General features: G+C 38.6%; 1 protein-coding gene across 2 annotated transcripts in view; it reads left to right on the forward strand.

Annotated features, from left to right (window-relative positions):
* The window catches only part of col22a1 (collagen, type XXII, alpha 1), an 88437-nt gene that overhangs the window by 11470 nt on the left and 58174 nt on the right, over window positions 1-18793 (forward strand). Inside the window, exons 4-12 of one of the 2 annotated variants that reach the window (XM_028461229.1) lie at window positions 1113-1193; window positions 9598-9709; window positions 12592-12715; window positions 12924-13199; window positions 13286-13366; window positions 17120-17236; window positions 17377-17421; window positions 17516-17578; window positions 17768-17806. In XM_028461229.1, coding sequence (XP_028317030.1) covers window positions 1113-1193; window positions 9598-9709; window positions 12592-12715; window positions 12924-13199; window positions 13286-13366; window positions 17120-17236; window positions 17377-17421; window positions 17516-17578; window positions 17768-17806 — 938 coding nt within the window. The remainder of the gene's footprint in view (window positions 1-1112; window positions 1194-9597; window positions 9710-12591; window positions 12716-12923; window positions 13200-13285; window positions 13367-17119; window positions 17237-17376; window positions 17422-17515; window positions 17579-17767; window positions 17807-18793) is intronic. The other variant, XM_028461231.1, reaches the window with a different exon arrangement.

Consider the following 18793-nt stretch of genomic DNA (forward strand, 5'->3'; position numbering starts at 1 on the left):
GAACACCAAGAATAAAAATATAGGTAAACAAGGTAAAAAGAAAGAAAAATAAGGGAAAAGCTCAGATGTTAGCTGGAGCTGCTAAAACCACTTCTGCCGAGTAGACTCTTCTTTAGAAAAATTGAACAAACTCTGAGGACTTTCACAGCCAAACACGCATTTTCGCTTACCAGACATTATCTTTTGGTGCAAAAACCAAGACTGATTGTTTTCCCTGTGCAGACTGGATAAGAAAAAGATGTTCTCCGGCCACTCGCATGCCTTTAGCTCCCAGAAAGTGGGCGTCTATGTTCACTGTGGAGGAGTGACTTCGGCAGCAGGTACTTCCTGGAGGGGGCGGTTCCGACTTTGTGACGTCAGTTCGGGACAGACCTCTCGTTTTTCAGAAGAGTAGCTCAGAGAGCCGGATTAGTGAGGATTTCTTAGAGATGCAGGAAGGAATCCCAATAATACTTTAATTGTGTGTTTGAAAAGGAATTAACATTGTAACAAGGTTAAAAGCTCAAAAAAGTTGATTTAGCATGATATAGGACCTTTAAATCTTTGCATAGTCCTATGGGAACTCTTTATGTTTTTTGACAGCAATGCATATTATTAAAAATAAATCACACAATATATTTTATGTCTGTAAACAAAGCCCATTGAAACCTCTCTCTCTTTAAGTCAATATTTATTTGTACTAAATTAAACACTTCCCCAATTAGCATTCTTTACACGTCTTTACTAAACAAAATACCACACCAGCCAATTCAAAGCCAACCACAAAGTGTTACCTTTGTCACTGTGATCACCTTCACGGAAATAATTCTCTGTGTGTGTGTGTGTGTGTGTATGTAGGTGGAAACAAAACTATGGCTTTAAATGTGTCCCCACACACGAGTAGATCCCCTTACCCCTTGTCAGCCATTTGTACTCTTTATTATTCCTGAAGAGAAAAGGGGAACCTAGGGGGTACACCCCTCACAGCTAATGAGCTTTCTTTAAAAAAAAAAAGAAGCTTGTTTTCATTAGAATAAAGGCTTTAATCAACAAAGTTTGATCATTGAGTATAACAGAGATCATATTTTTCTTTACAGTGTCTAACTATCTCTTCCATTGTGCTTCTCCTTCAGATGTCCTATGTCCAAACATGAAGGTTCAGCCTGATCGGTTTAGACCCAACAGCACTAGTTACGGTCTTGAAGAGGTTCCAGGTATGTGCAAATTTTCAATATACACTTTCTTCTCAATTTCCTCACATTTATCAGAGAAATTCACGTACATCATATATCTAACTTATATATAATTGTTGTAATTGTTATGGTTAAATGTTAGATATACATCTAAATCCCAGGTGTCAAGCTAAATGTCTGGAAAACATTCAAATCACCAAAGAAAAGCCACACCCATTTTAGTGGCCTCTAATCGAGAGGACACCTCAAAAGCCAGCACACTGAACTTTGCCACAACAAAAAGTGTTGAAAATGGTGTTAGACTAATTTATAAGCAAAAAGTCACAGGGATTGCCTTTCGTGCAAACATTTAGGTAAACCTAATCACATCTTAATCCGGCTAAACCGCATTAAGGACATTTAAATTGTCTTCTTAGTTAGTGCGAGATTGATTCCCCGTGCGAGCAATGCAAGTGATTATTCATTTGAATGAGACAGTTTTTACACTATTGTTTTATTATTTATTTATTTATTGCAAAATCATTAAATAATGAAAAAAAGCTAGTTTGCACACTCCCTAAGGAAGGGTAAGACAAACTTTATTAGTGGGAAGATATAAAAAGAGTGTTACACCTTGGTGAGGATGAAAGGAACAGGGGAGAGGGAGTTAGGGTAGGACAATGGAAGGACTGGGAAGAGTCAGCCGAGTCACCTATTTTACTTGTGCTGAAAGTATAATGTGATGTTGCTGTTGTGCATATTGTGTTGTGGGGTGTAATCTATTAAACCAGTACGGTGACAAATTTGGAGAGATTGACTAGGGTGATGCAACACCCGGCTGATCAATAATGATGGTGGCAGTAAACAGTGAGTGAGGGTCAGTGCTTACTCTTAGGACTGACAGTTGTTATCAATGTATCAATGTTATCAATGTGAGCTTATCCCAAAGCCAAAGGCATGCCAGTGTAGTCAAGCCCAATGTGCAAGAGCCGCTGTTATGAACCTGAGGTCCCCCCCAAATGATCCCCCCCCACACACACACACACACACACCCGATACCCAACCCCAGGGGATGGCCCAGGGAGCCCCCAATCCAAAACACCAAGACCCACGCCCAGGGGTCAACCAGCACCGTGCAGCCAGTGGGCGCCCAGCAGGTCCAAAGCCAGCAGAGGCCGGACAACAGGCCCTAAAGAACCGGTCTAGAGGCAGCACCGGCAGCACCCCATCCCGGGCCGCACTCCTCACGTGTGTCTAGAACACCAGCCGAGCTCCCCAGAGTGACCCAGATCACTCTTCATTCTTGTCGCCAACTCAATGAGCCCAGCAATCATCAAATACAGGACTCCAGGGGCCCCACACAGCCCACCATACCGGTATACAGACCACAGCTCCGCAGGACACCACCCAAGGGGGGCTGCCCCCTGCCGCCACTAGGTGCTACAAATGTTCTTTTTTTTTTAGATTTGTACAATTGCTGAAATGTACAATTTCACTTAATTACATAAACCTGTATAGGATCTTGTTAATGCTAATGACTCATAAGCCGCTTGGCAGCCGCTTAATGCCTTAGTGTGATTGCAGACCCCCAGAATTTATTCTTGTTCTTGCATACTGTATGTAGAGCCTATATTAAAAAAGAAATACAGTATCTATGCTTTTGCACATCTCAGCTTTATTTTTGTAACCAAACAGCCAACCACAGAGAATAATTTGTTACTAAGATATTTTTTTAATAGAAAATCCTGGTAAGAAACAAATAAGTACATTTTCCTCAATAACCATTTAATTCTTTGGCTTCCGGAGAGAGCGTGTAGAGTTTCTCTCAAACACGTTACCTCTCACTTGTTGGTTTTATTACTTACATTCCACGCTGCTGTGTGTAAAAGACTTTTGTAAAGTCTTGCATAGCGTTTATCCAGAAAGGTTGGATGTTGTTATAAGGATGCCTTTTGGGGGATCTGAGTTCCTGCCGGTGCTTCCCACCTACATCCATCACGTTAAGATAAAAAACAGATGCAGACTGTTTAGATTCCTGATTGGTCCAAGTTTAAATATAAAGACATGTTTAATCTGTGGCGAAGAAGGTGATATGATCTTATTTGTAAAGCACCTTTAATTCAGGATATTTACTGTAGTTTAGTGTTGTCATTGCTTAGCAAGTAATCATTACACTAATGCCACACACATGGGGTCAAACACTCGGTTTCCCATGAAAACAGGTTGCTGATCTATGACACATGTGGGCATCAATTCCATGGTTGATTTTCCAGTTAACCCAACCTTTCAAGTTTAGGGCTTGAGGCGGAAATGAGAGATTCTTGTGGAAAATTGCTTTGACAAGATGTGAGCAGCATTAGGATGAAAAATGAATTTTTGATTCTAGAACTTGGTATGCACTAATGCATATATATATTATATATATATATATATATATATATATAGCGATTACTTATGCTCTGTAATTAATCTCTTTTTAAATGTCACCTAAAATAGCTGAGAAACACCCTCATTCAACTTGAGGTATTTTCATTAAAATCAATTACATTATTGTTTCAGATCAAAAGATTGAAAAATAACAAAGTGGCTTTTATTGTCTTTTACCAGACTTGAACAGACGCATGCGTAGCTATTTACATTCCACTGTATGTGAGACTAGTCCCAAAGGCTGCCTATCACCGTTAGTTTGGACCATCAGGGGGATTATTAATGTGTACTTTTCTCAATCTCCAAATAATAGAAAATGCAAATTATAGCTGGCCAGTATACCGCTTCATACGGAATACCGGTATATATTTTCTTTATGATATGAATTTTACTGGTGTATTTGATTACACAACATTTGGAGTGCTATGCTGCGCCGGGTTTCAATCAGGATCCTTTTCAATGTTGCACTTCTAAATAGGAAAGTAAACAGTAGTGCTCTGGTGTTAGTTACGGTGTGTAAATTGATAAGAAATACACTGAAAGCTCTGAAACTGCATGTGTGCATGTGCCTGCGTGCATGTGCCTCTGCTACTGGATATCAACACTCACGGACACGGAGGCACGGTTAGCTTAGCATGTCGGCAGTAATACACAAAAAAAGAGAGCAAAGGATCGCAATTTGTAATTCTTGTAATGCGGAAAGAAGTCCTGGTGGAGCTGCAAACAAAACGCTACCTTATTCACCATAAGAAACCACCACACCACTGAGAATGCTAATGCTAAAGATCAGCTAGCGGGACAAAGAGCCAGTAGGTGTTACGTTTGGATGCCTTAATAACAGACGGAGTCGGGCTTTGTCTCATTGCTACTTGTAATACTACCTAGTGTGGAATTATACTACAATATTCACTCATCATGACAGTAAAATGAGTCAATCTACTGCAGTAATTCCTCTCTCAACCAGTAGAAAATGCTGTGAACACCTGATTATGCATGAAAAAAATACCGTGATATACAGTTTTCATACCGCCCAGCCCTAATGCAAATTAAATAAAACATCAGGTCCATATGTAGTGCTATAAGTCAGCACATCATAAACAGTAAGAAACACTTTTCTGAGCAATTGAATTATTGAACACCAAACTTGTTGCTTTTTCTCTCCTTCAGATAATAATATTTATCCAGTGAATTTGTTCAGGACTTATTCATTTTGGCTCTGAACCCTGTCATCTTGTCCAGTATCCGGCGCGTATGTTGCAGTTAGCACTGTCTGAGTGTCCGTATTAGCAATCCATGCTAGCTTTCTGTGCCAGCCAGCCACTACATGTTTAGCATCGAGGTGGTAGCAGAGACTGCAGAACTCCAGTGATCTGCAAACTCTTTCTTGTACAATATGCACACAACTGGGCTTTTGTTTTCCATCCAGTGTTTTTAGAAGCCAAAATGAAAACCCAGGAAAAGCTGAGCAGTCTCCCACATAGATATCCATATCTGTGGTCTCCCATCTTGTATTGTAGTCTGTGCATCAGTATTATGGGTATACCAAGAACTCTTGAAATGAGAAAGGTGCTGCGCTGTTTGGAGTGCAAGTGATTAACTGTGTCATTTTTATTTTATTTTTTCTGTAATTAATTAATCGCAATTAATGCGTTAAAGTGACTGCCCTAAATTTCAGTTCCATTTCTCTCTAATAATGTTTGGTTAGTCATTTATTAAGTATTCAAAATAACATTGCTTTGTTAAATGAAAAACATGGAGCATGTGTGAAAAAACAATGTATTGTATTTCCTGCAAATGGCCCACTTCATTGTGCAAGTTATTATTATTTATTTTGATTTGTCACAGGCCTATATTCATTTAAAAGTTTGCTCCCATTGTAATTATATGAAGATATTTTCTGTTTAAAACAAACCAGAGTTAGAGTTACAGTATCACACCCTAAATACATGGTGTGCTAGTTTTTATGGATTTTCCCTTTAGCGACCGACACCATGAATAAAACAGTGTTTAAATATAATTATTAATCACTATAATCATTACAGAATTTTGTTATTTTGGAAATGGAAACTGTGCTGGAGGTTAACTTGACCCAAAGAATAGCTAAACCAGATCCAAAGAGACATTTGCAAAGGTGAAAGAATGAAGTGGTTGGTAAATCTATCATTTGATTTCAGACATTGAAGGTAGCCAGAGATAGAAAAAGTACTAGAATATTCTACTAAAGTAAAAGTACCACTACTTGGTTGAAAATGTCAAAGTAAAAGTCAAAAGTAGCTTGTTTGAAATAACTTTTTGAACAGGGTTGGGGTTCTTTCTTCTGTTGTCTAAATAGGGCAATGGGATACCACTATTAAACTAATTGGTTTTATTTAAAGGTAACCTTTAGTCAACGTATCAAATGAACGAATCTATCAGACGCCTGGATATGAAATCATAATTATTTTAGTGGAAGGTATGCCTCTACTACAGTCAATATCACAATCATGGAAGAACAACTCTTCCATAAAAACATACCCAAGTAAATATAATGTACTTTTCTTTAAGAATACTTCAAAAAGAACAAATAATGTACTGAATTACATTACCTGAGTAAATGTAATTTGTGACTTTTCACCTCTGAAGTTAGCGCAGAGCAGAGTTGTTTAGAGAGGTTCGTTTTTTTTACAGCAATGATGGCTCATGGAGACTCACAATCGTTCCATAAGTGAGCAGTTGAAACAGTATAGTCAGGTCGTGTCAGAGTGTCGGTTTATATAGTGTGAGAACATGAATCGTGAGCTGCAAACATTCAGACTCTGCATTTGAGTCGCACAGTTTGAGCTGAGAACGACTGAAAAGATTGCACAGTGTATGTCCGCCTTAAAGCACACAGTTGTTTCCATCATATGTAGTGACATAATGTAAACAGAGTTCATCACGATTCACGACTTCTCAATCCCATTAAACTTATATGTATTGAGGCAGCACAAAAAATGTTGTTTTTGCTCTGGAGGAAGTTAGAGCACGTCTGTAACAGCTGAGAGACCTGCAGTCTGAGTCAGACTCCTTTTGTTCATCATAGGATGTCTAGTCTGACCCTTGGGATATGGAGCTCACTCAAAAAGCAGACCCTTCACTCAATCTCCTTCTCTAATGTTGCCATCTGCTGCTATCAAAGGAATGCTGCTGTGGCTGGGAGCTTCCCCCGCTCTATGAACTCATCTGGTTTTCTCCACAGATCGCCCAAGCTAGCTGTCCAAAATAACTCTCTAGTTTGATTATATGCTATAGACCGCCAGTCCAAATTACAGCTCTGTGCTCAGATAGGCCTTGCATGGCCACAGAAATGATGCAAGTGTGCACAGCGACACAGGCGTGGCAAAAAAAAAAAAAAAAAAAGAAAGCTTCACAGGGGCACAGCTTACTTGGGCCAGGCATTAAGAGATGAATCTTTCTGTTACTCACTTTTTCTAAAGTCTAAATAAATTATGTTTATGGATTTGATTAAGTTTTAAACATCTCAAATTATGTATAAAGCTAAATACAGAACACTGGCAAAAAAATGTATTATGATTTTTTTCAAGTAGACAAGGGGAAATAAGATTTGCGGGGGAAAGAAAGAGAACAAAAGCATGTGCACCTCAGTTTGTGGGGTCTCACTTTGGAACAGTCTCAATATTAAACTTAAAAGTTGTAACAACATAAATGAATGATTTTTTTTTTTTTTTTACAAGCAAAACTTATTAGATCAGTACAAGGACTAGAATCTGATGGGTAGGTGGACATGTAGATGTTGGTTCTATGTAAATATAAGTAGGCCTATGAATGCCTGTTTTTGTTTATATTTGTGTATATATTGTTGTGTACACATATACATTCATATATAATGTCAGATTTATTTTGTTCTTTGTGAAACAGCTTAGAAGTAGGGGCTTCATTCTGCCCCTTCTCAAACATTGCTGGGGCTCTTTTTAAGTGAGCAAATGATTGTTTTTTATGTTTTAGATACATTAATAAATAAATCATAAACACATAAATCAATTTATTAACATCTATAAATAGATTTAATAGATTTAATGCTGCAACTTTTGCAATTTTTTTTTTTTTTTAAACAAAACTAGCTTTATTTTGTCAGATAATTAGACCATTGTTTTTGCACGCATTTAGAACCACAACCATGTTTTATCCTTGACTACTAGCATAGCCAGTAGAAGGACTACAGATGAAAATGAGCTTGTAGCTATCTCTGATCTGTGCCATATATTTATATATGTGCAATGTCCCTGTCAAATAAAAAATACACATCTAATATTGTGCACATGTTTTTTAGCGCAGAATTTTATAGTTTTACAACTTAAGACACACGTTTCTAAATGGTTCTTAATAGGGGGTGTTGAAAAAAATCGATTCAGCGATATATTGCGATATTACGTTGTGCGATTTTCGGATCGATTCCAAATGCATCCATATCATTTATTTTAATTTTTAATTTTTCAATTTTTTTTACATTCATTTAACCAGGAGAATAATTTCCTCTGCAGGAGACATTGTGACTGCACCAAGAAGTGTGCTGAGACCTGGGCATCTTGACCAGCTTGTGTTTTTTCAATAAAATCTAAAAAGAAACAAGTACTAACTTTCTGCATTTATTTGTTGTTCTAGACATATACCTCAGTTAAGTTGCACTAAAACATGTTGCACTGAAGTCAAAGTTGGTTTAAAAGCCACAGGCAGGTTGTATGTTATTTTTTATTTTTAGTTGTTGTCACATGGCATGTTAAAGCCAATGTTTTGAGTGTAAAATATGGCAATAAAATATATTTATTACTTAATGTTCTCATGAATGGTGTACACATTTACAGATTAGTTGTTTCTTAAGTCATAGATATTAAAAAAAATCACAATAATCGCCTTATACTATTTTAATATCGGAATATATTGTATCGTATCGTGACCTATGTATTGGCATACAAATCGTATCGCCAGATGGCAGGCAATACACACCCCTATTTCTTAAGGTGTCGCCCCCATTCCCATTCTTTCTCAAGCTTATCTAGACGGACTATAGCTGGGCCACTCCTGCATTAGTCTTGGGCCATTTGGAACCCAGTTGTTTTCTATTTTGATAGCCCTGCTTTTGTAATTTTTCTAGCAGTGGAAAATAATACCCTAAAAGCAGCCAACAGATTAGCTCTGATGGAGACTTGGTGAGAAGTTACCTTTAACATCTTCAGTCGGCTGTGACGATTTTTAAGGTTATTTTTTGCTCTGTTGCTAATAACACACAGGCTGCCAAAGAGTCTTACCACCTGTTTCAGACCTATTTCTAGTAACATTTACTTGGCTTTTACCCTACTCTCACATTACCACCTTAATGCTCCCCTTTCCTTTTTGAAAGATTAGTGCCTTGGTGGTTGTTGTCATAGATGGAGGAAACTTACGTCTGGCTGACTATGTTGCCAAGAATAAAGAATACATTGCCTACATGCAAAAATACATGAATTAAAACTGTGCTGTTCACTTGTCGACACTGCACAACTAGGGCCTTCCAGACATACTGTAGCTACTGGACACTCAGAATGGCACCGGTATGGTATAAGCTTTCTTGGTGCTGGGATCACCATAGCTACAGTACTTGTTTATTGTACAAGGGCGTGTCCTCTCAAAACCACCTAAATCTGGCCTGTGGTTGAACCACTTCAAATCACATGCTGCAGAGCAATGTGTTCACACACACAAGACACACACACATGCACGCGTGGACAAATGCTCCGACTCGCACAAGGAGCCACTTTTTCCTGCTCGAGGCTAATCCGGAAAATGTCTACTGTAATTAGAACCAACAAGTGGCTTTATTATTCAGCTGTGCACTTACGCCATCACCAACATTTGCACTGGTCAAAGTTACAGCTGCTGCAGGGTGTGGTGGATTTGACCCAGTTTGTATGTGTTTATGCTAATAAATGGAGGGAATCCCTAAACTCAGGGTGATTTTGTCTGTATGAATGCACTGTCCACATTCTGATGTGTTTTACTGCAGGGTTTGATCTAATGGAGTACTTCAATGTCAGAGAGATTCTGGGAACCAGAGATGATGATGGTCAGAGTTCGTATGTCCGTCTTGGTACCATGCCTGTTGTCCAGCAAACAGAGTGAGTGACTATCCCAAAAGTTTGCCCATCTGCATTTAATTATTTTATCTAATTATTGTTTCTTATTTTTGAATGAACTATTTCGTGAAACACCCTGTAGAAAATGGTTCAGTCCGGGGGTTCCTAAACTCTAAGCAGTATAACCCACGCCACATTCCTCCATGAACATAATGCAAAAACGTTAATTAACCACAAGTTTATTTTTCTTTATTGTGTTGAATATGACTCTTTTCATTATTGGTTCATTATAATCTAGACATTAACATCTTTCTTTATGTTGGATGCAACCGGGGCTCAGTGGTAGAGTGGATAGTCCAATAACGGAAGGGTTGGGGGTTCAAATTCTGCTCTATGCGAGTCATTGTCCTTGGGCAAGACACTTCGCCAACATTAGTATGAATGTGGTTTGAGTGAGAGTTGGTGGTGGTTGGAAGGACTGATAGCGCACTATGTTTTGGCCTTGCTTCTGTCAGTCTGCCCCAGTGCTGTGGCTACAATGTAGCTTGCCAGCAATGTGAGAGGAGTGAAATAATAATGCACATGAATGTAAAAGTGTTATAAAAAATCCAATTTTATTATTATTACTTGAGGTATTCCCTTATTGTATTCTCGTATTTGGAACAAAAGTGTGACACCATGTATAGGATGCCATCTGTTACATGGCTACTGAAAATGTAGCATTCCTGTAATCTGGATGACTGTTACTATGGTAGCACGATACACCAAAAGCTCCCACCCAGAAGAAATTATTTTGGGTTTTGAATGAGGAATTACAACAACCCGTGTGAAAAGTGTTATAACTATATGAAGTGCTATTGTATATTGTCCATGAACAGCAAAACAATTAAAGTACTGTTGTTGCTGCTGCTGCTCTTTGATGTTTTACAAGTGCATTATATGTTCTCAGACGGTCTAAGCTCATAAACATTTCTCCACAATGACTTTATGATGTCACTGCTTGGCTGTGAAGGATGTGAGAGTGCAGTGAGTTCATTAAGTCAGCTCCCTCTGATTAAATACAGTACATATCAGGATTTATGGTTATTAAAATAAAGGCAACGCAAATGTAATTGTATCGCGTCATTTTCATACACAAGGCGATTCAATGTGCTTTACATGATCAACAGCTTAAAAATCAATTTGAACATTAAAATCAGAAGTAAAAACAATAATTCAAGCAGCGTCACCATGTTTACTGTGAACCTGCGTCCATAGATCTGAGAGACCTGCTGGGTTCATATGACATCTCACTGATGTATTCTGGATCAAAAAGTGAAACGTACAGCACGTTTATCTTTATTTTTTAATATAAATTAAACAAAGTGAGTTAATTAGCTGTGAGGCTACAGTGAGCACTATTAATGCTAACTTTGGTGTGAGGGATTTTTTATTGATTTGGACTGATGTCTTTAAAAAAAAAAGGCAATTCGGTTTTTGTTTCAATTATTTGTGATGTGTTGTAGGAATGTATGTCTTATAACTACAGTTACCGTTATTGGCCAATTTCTTCAAGCAAGTTGTTTTGGGTACAAAAATCGCAGAGGTGATCCTTTATAGTGATCTTTGACTTCTCACCAAATGGAAAACAGAAATGAATGGTGCTTTTCCACAGATGTTCTATATGGTAAACATAAGGTTCTTCAGGAACATTGCCCCATCACATCTGCTCCTAACTTCTTATGGTCTCCAAACTGCAACCCTGCAAAATATAAAAGTTCTCACCCTGCACAGAAAATATTTAACCAAAGCCTAGAGTTGATCTCATGAGTCATAGTTTATTCTACCATTACATCTTTTAGCAGGATGGTTTCATGTTTCTTGAAGACTAACTAAACCCCAAACCCACTTTTTTTCTGCTGAATACCAATGTATTTGGGTATTAAGTAGTGCTGTTTAGTAATCCTAGTTACACTCTTCACATTTTAGTCAAAGTATTTGAATTTTGCGTATTTATTTGTAAAATGTCAGATATACTGGCCTCTAAGGGTTGAACGCCAGCTATTACGTCTGAATTTTGTTTTAGCTGAAACGGATTCTTTAAGATTCCCCTGTGTCATTACTTTCACTGTTGGCCCCGCCCCGCATTGATTGACAGTCTCACTAAGGAAGTCTAATGCTGCGTGCGTTCCTGCGGTCATGTTTTTGACTGTGCTTCTATAAAGAGCAGATTCTGTGCTAATCAGAGGGTTCATCAAGCTATGTGTGTATTTACAGACACATCATGCGATGAGTGTATTCCTGTCTGTCTCTGCATGAGCGCGGGCATGTATGTACGTCTTATATACGCAAGGTGGTAGGAGAGCAGGGTTGTTTGCCCCCGAGTGGTGTCTGTAAGGCTGTGTGTGAGCTTCACGTAGTGATTGTGTGTGCCTGGCACATCTCAGCTTATGAACTCACTGTGTGTGTGTGTGTGTGTGTGTGTGTGTACAGACACATCATTGTGTATTCCTGTCTGTCTCTGCGCACACAGTTGTGCACTGCCTGAGTGGGCGTGTCTTACTGCTACCAGCAGTAACGCCCATAATCAGGGCATTTTTTGAATTTCCCACCTAGTAGCAGGTCAGCAGAAAGCAGGGGTTTAGTTACTCTTAAAGTGTCTGTTTAACAGCTGCCTCAAAGGAAATGTTATTTCTATTAATGCATGACATATTAGTGTCATGCTAACTTTGAAGCTTTGAACAAAATTATAGCCTGAAAGAAAAAAATAAAACACTAAACTCCATGATGTCTAAACTAAGTGGTTTGTAGGTAAACTATATGGTTGGTATGGGGTTTGGTTTATTAACATTTAAACTGAGAGACTCAGCTGCTAAAAAGGAATGTTTATTTAATTCAGTGCACAGAGTTAACTACAGTCATAACAACATGCCGTTATACCACAGACAGGTCTTTCCTCAAGGATTGCCGGATGAATATGCCTTTGTGACAACATTCAAGTTCAGGAAAACCTCAAAGCGCGAGGACTGGTACCTGTGGCAGGTTTACGACAAATATGGAATCCCACAGGTACGTCAAACCAGAGTAAATATAAGAAGACTGTATGGGTCCTTAGCAGATACAAACTATAAAAAAGCTTGTCAATCACATTACAAAAACAGCACTTTGTTAGTCTATTGCCATGTAACGTCTATGACGGATCCCATGCTAAAAAGCTAACTTTCAAGATTTTCCTTGAGACTTTTAAACATTTTTGTGTATTCCCTTGATTTGGCAGGTGTCTATCCGTCTGGACGGAGAGAACAAGGCGGTGGAGTACAATGCTGTCGGGTTGACCAAGGATGCAGTCAGAGCGGTGTTCAAGAACCCTGATGTTGACAATTTGTTTGACCGCAACTGGCATAAAATCGCCCTCAGTGTGGAAGCTAAGGCTGTTTCTCTGTACCTGGACTGTAAGCACATTCAGACTTTGCCCATTGAAGACAGGGAGGACATCGACATCCAAGGGAAGACAGTAATTGGGAAGAGGCTGTATGACAGTGTGCCAGTTGATGTAAGCTTTCTTCTCAAAAGTTAAAATATAGGTTTGTATTTCTTCAATTGGTTTGTTCACTATCGGTCTCTTCTTTTTTTGCACAGTTTGATCTTCAAAGAATGACTATTTACTGCGATTCCAAGCAGGCAGAACTGGAGACATGCTGTGACTTACCGGACGGACCCGTGAGTGTTTGTCTGCTGGGTTACTAATGGGTAGAAAATCAGTTCACTTTTGTTTAAAAGATAAATTCACTTCAGATCTAGTGTTTCTGTTTTCCTGTGTAGATATATTTACACATCAGGCAATAGCAACACCAACCATCCAGGCCTAAAACTAATATTTGTAATTTGACTCTTGCCTCATTTTGCTGTCTACTGTATAAGCCTTTTCACACTTTAGGAAATCTCAATCTCATATTTGTACTCGTGCATGAGGTCAAAGGTCAAGAGGGATAAACTCTCCATGTCTGACGGTGTAGGCAGCGAGTCTGACAGAGATGTAGATTAGTTTCCCTATTGTAGTGTTGATTCCTTGAGTTATTAGGCAGAAAGGCAGAGTTAGCTGCTAAAGCTAATGCTGCACACAAGCTGAAAATTCTGTTTTTTCCTGACTTTTCAAACAGTGACTAAACAGCTGATCAGTGCTGTTTCACTTATCGGCATGTTTAGTGTCCATCTTGTGCACTTCCTTCAAATTTGTAAATTGAATTAAAATAATAGCTTAAAGGTAGGGTAGGTAATTTCCCCCAGATACACTTTTTAAGTTTTTGGGTGAATTTTTCTTTATGTCCTGACAGAAATTATGATCTTATGTGCTCTGAAAAAGGAACGAAATTATTTTTTACTATCCAATCAAGTCTCCCTGCTCGTTGTTGACCCCTTGAGTGCCCTTGCCCACACTCGAAGTGTGTCACCAGTGACAGAGTTAAAACGGAATTAGCGTTGACACTGCAAGTTGACCGTCGAATGGCGGAGAAATTCCCCGTTCCACGTTTACTGGTGACGGCTTGCCCTGCTAACAAGGGCAAGAAAAGAAAGATGGTGGCAGAAAAAGCATCAGTGGTGAGTGAGGGGTGTGGCTTTAGAAGGAGCTCAGAGGGGAGGGGGCGCATAAAAGCAGAGCCCGCGGAGGATGCTACTTTCAAAATCATGCTAGTTTTCTAAAATGAAAACTAGCCTTTAATAAAAATAATCATGGACCTGGTTAGTGAATGGTGTAACTTGCACATTTTCAAAGTGAAAACTCCTCCTGTCCTTTTCACACTCAGAAATCTTGCTTGTTCCATCAGTAATGATAATAATATTAATACAATTTGTTTATAAGTGTTTTTCAAAAACACTTTACAGTTGTTAAAACAACTACACAAGTCAAAAAAGAAATTGACAACAATGAAGGTAAATACAGAAAATACATAACAATAATAAGTTAAAAATCTGGGAGGAGTGGGGAAGCAAGGGAGGTCTATCGCTTTGATACTGCTTCTCCCATTGGTTTTACAAAAGTGCTCAGATCTTCCCGGGCAGAATCCGAATTGCGGCCGTTTGAGACTCTGGAAGTCGGGGCCTATTGTTCAGAGACCTGTTCAGAGGTCTGTCGCTTTGATATCGTTTCTCTCATCAGTTTTATAAAAATGCTCGGATATGTGCATCATCATGTGCATATGCATCATGTGCATCAATGTAGAGTCCAAATTCTGCCCGCTGGAAACCCAGGTCGTCGGTGTTTTTATTCACCAGGGGTCACCTGTGTGGAAGCGAGGGGACTGGCCTTGCTTCACTACTGCTGTTGAGCTGCTCCCATCGTTTTTTATAAGTGCTCCGATTGGCCGAAAGTAGCATCAGCGGAAAACCCTGGTCCCCCCCTTGACTCCGAATATGTCATATGAATAATACAAACACGATGAAAACACTAAAACTACAAACACTGTTATGTTGGAAATATCAACAGACCGACCGAGCGTTTTGATGTTTTTATCCCTTTCGACCTATGACCCTCTAGGTCAGTGTTTTTCAACCTTTTTTTGAGCCAAGGCACATTTTTTTCATTGAAAAAATCACGAGGCACACCACCAGCCAAACATGTTAAAAAATGATACTCTGTAGCCTATATTAACAATATAGCCATTCTCATCAAAGTGTCTTGAATAGGAATCAAATAAACACAAATAATAAAGGACTTTATCATCATTTGTATTTCTTCTTTCAAATAAAAAGTGCACTTAACATGTCCACTTCAAAAATACAGCTTGAACATAACAAATGAAACAACAATGTGGTCTTAAAGGTAGTAGAAAACGTCAAAGTGTTTTGCAAACTCTAATTCTGTCCAAAATTATTAATTACCAGGAATACAGAAATATCGTGCTTATTATGACAGAAGCAATAATATTTGGGAAAGATTTCACTGTTCTACACTGAGGAACGCGACTGAAGTGACTGAAGCGATGCGATTACATTAAAAATCAATGTAAATGACGCAACGTCAATTTATCCCCCCCTCAGCGACACGACTTGCATGATCAAAGTTGAAAAATTTAAACTTTTTAAGCGACGTGAAGCGATATCTCCCGTCCTCCACTGTCTGTAGAGCGGAGGCAGCAGCCCCTCCCTCCCGCTCCCGCTTCAGTGCTGACGGCTGCAGCGGAGGCTGTTCTACTTCCTCAAAGTATCAGGTTCAAAATTAAAGCGGTAAATTTCTTTAAAACCACAGTAACTACTGATCAAACACATTCTGAGTGAAGTCATCCTTTAATATCTCCGTTAAGTTGATCATTTAACCGTAGAAGCGGAGCAAGAAGGAAAAAAAAGATGTCATCAACACTCTCTCTCTCTGTCTCTACCCTGTTACCGGGGCCACACACACACACACACACACACACACACACACACACACACACACACACACACACACACACACACACACACACACACACACACACACACACACACACACACACAGCTCCGTAGTGATCGCGTCGCTGGAGCGATGAAATGATGGACTGACAAAAAAGCACCACTATGTGCAAACTACCGATCAGGGACGATTTAAGGCAACGGCATCGCTTCCGTCGCGTTCGGTTTGCACGCACCTTTAGTCACTACTGCAGCACGGACACTCGACAATGGTATATTATTTGCAGATAATAATTAATATGTTTTCAAAAAATTTTTTTAGACCAATTAGGTGAAATTGGATAATTTCCCACGGCACACCTGACGATCTCTCGCGGCACACTAGTGTGCCGCGGCACAGTGGTTGAAAAACACTGCTCTAGGTCACACATGTGCAGTTCCAGTGTGAAAAGGCTTATTGAGAACAAGTTCAGATGAACTACGGCCAGGCCTGCGGATCTTCTCTGCAACGAATAGCACGTACCACAATCCCGAGAATTCAGTCAAATGACTTGATTCCACCGAGTAAAACAAATGAAATTGTGCAGCGTAAAAAATGAATTATATATAACATGACTATGTTCCAATAAATGTAAAAATTACCGGAAAAGGGGGTGGGCAGCCGGGCTCCGAATCAAATTGTGCGAGGCATAATTGTAATCTATGTTGAATGACCTTTGAACCGATATATCACATGATTATGTTGCCATAAATTTGGAAATGACCGGAAAAAACGGGGTAATGGGCCCCATTTATACATATATATATATATTGGTATGTGCCAATGATTTGGTACCGCCAATCGTCGTAATATTTGACTCGCAAATAAATGAGAAATCGACTTTCTTTTTCTGGGCCCAAAATCGATTTTACCAAAGTGTACACAACAACAACAAAAAAACAGGAAGAAAGTGATTGGTGATTAATAATTTAGTATTGTAATGTTTTGCTTTTTTCTTAAGTAGACTAAACATGTAATGTAATGTAATGTAATATAATGTCCTTCGAATACAATTTTTTTTTTTTTTTTTTTTACAATTTTAGTGCCCTAAGAAAGTGGTGACCGAAGCACCCCCTGTGGCCATCCCCACCCCAACACCCACCAGTGTCGAGCAGAAAAGGGGCCCCCAAACAAACTGCTCCTGCCCTGCTGGAGAGAAGGTGAGGAAAGCCTACTTTAACAACTGTCACAAACAACTGTTTTTTTTTTTTTTTTTTTATTTTAAATTCTCATAAATAAGAGGACATTTATTCTAAGACATTTTTTTAAAAAAAGGCTGGATGTTTTTCATTTCTCACAGGGAGGCATTGGTGCACCCGGAGTGCCAGGTTCTAAGGGTGAAAAGGTCATCTGCTGTTGCTTTTGAGTGTCACAAAAATACCTGACGTTTGAGTTGGTTTTGTCCTTTTCTCATGGTGTGAATCATCATACATTTTCAGGGTGTCACTGGTCCTAAAGGTGCTGCTGGATCACCTGGAATCAGGGGAGAAAAAGGAGAAACTGTACGAAAACATTATACACATCACTTACCACATGAGCAAAACAAATGACAAATATCACATTTGTATTTATTAATTCAAAGCTTTTTAAAAACAAAGAAATAAGTTGTTTGACATTTGCACACCCTGCAATTCTTTTAGCTTTTTTTCCTGCCTCGATAATAATTAATCATACAGATTGATTATTTGCAGGGCAAAGTAATCTCTGTCAAAGGTGACAGAGGTGAAAAGGTAAGTAAACCTATTGCTTTTCACTTCTGCATGAGCGTCATCTTAACAGAATACGTTTGTCTGCATTTTGTACCAAACAAATGCATGTCGGCAAAACGTTATTATCTGTTTCTCTCTGTAAATAATAGCACTTTGTGTACAATATAAACTTACAATTCTTTTAAAAATTATGGAAATTATTTTTTTATTCTTATATTGTATTATGATAGTCCTTTCATATAACTTTTATTACCGTTTTACCATTAGTAACTGTTTTCAAGTGAGTGGTCTGTAGCTTAACACAAATAGTCATAGGGGGGTACATGAATAAAAAATAAAAAAATGTAAATTAGAATATAAATCGGCCAGCAGTCAGGAGCCTCTATCTCATCAAAAAGCGTAAATATGACAAGAGCAACATTGCTTTACAGATTAACATTTTTTACAGATTATACTTTAATTTTTTATTACACATTATTGCTCCTCAACGAATTGGTACAATTCAGAGACAAACGTAACTGTAGGGCTACATTGTATGTGATATTACATCAGTGGTTCCCAACCTTTTTTTGGGTCGTGACCCCATTTCAGTATCACGCATTTTTGGCGTCTCCCGAGACTTTTTTTTTCTTTCTGGAATTCACTTTTGATAATATATGTTGTTGCCAGGATTAGTGCACAAAGTGACAAGATGCATTTTAGTTGAACCAGATTTTTATTTAAGAAAGTGAAAGTATAAAATACAGTTATTTGAGATTGTTTTGTGTGTGGTGTTGTAATTTGAGATTGAAAATACATCTTTAATCAGTAATTTTTTTATTATTATAAATTACTAGACAAATCATTTGAATTCCAGGCGACCCCGCATTGGGTCATGACCCCAAGGTTAAAAAACACTGCATTACATTATTATGTTTTTTCAAGTGTGCAGGATACATGGCTTCAGGTTAAATGTCTGTTTGGGAACCACTGGTTTAACTAAAAGCTGTCCAGTTTTTGCCTTTAAAG

Source organism: Gouania willdenowi, chromosome 11 (assembly GCF_900634775.1).
Source record: "Gouania willdenowi chromosome 11, fGouWil2.1, whole genome shotgun sequence".
NCBI lineage: Eukaryota > Metazoa > Chordata > Actinopteri > Blenniiformes > Gobiesocidae > Gouania > Gouania willdenowi.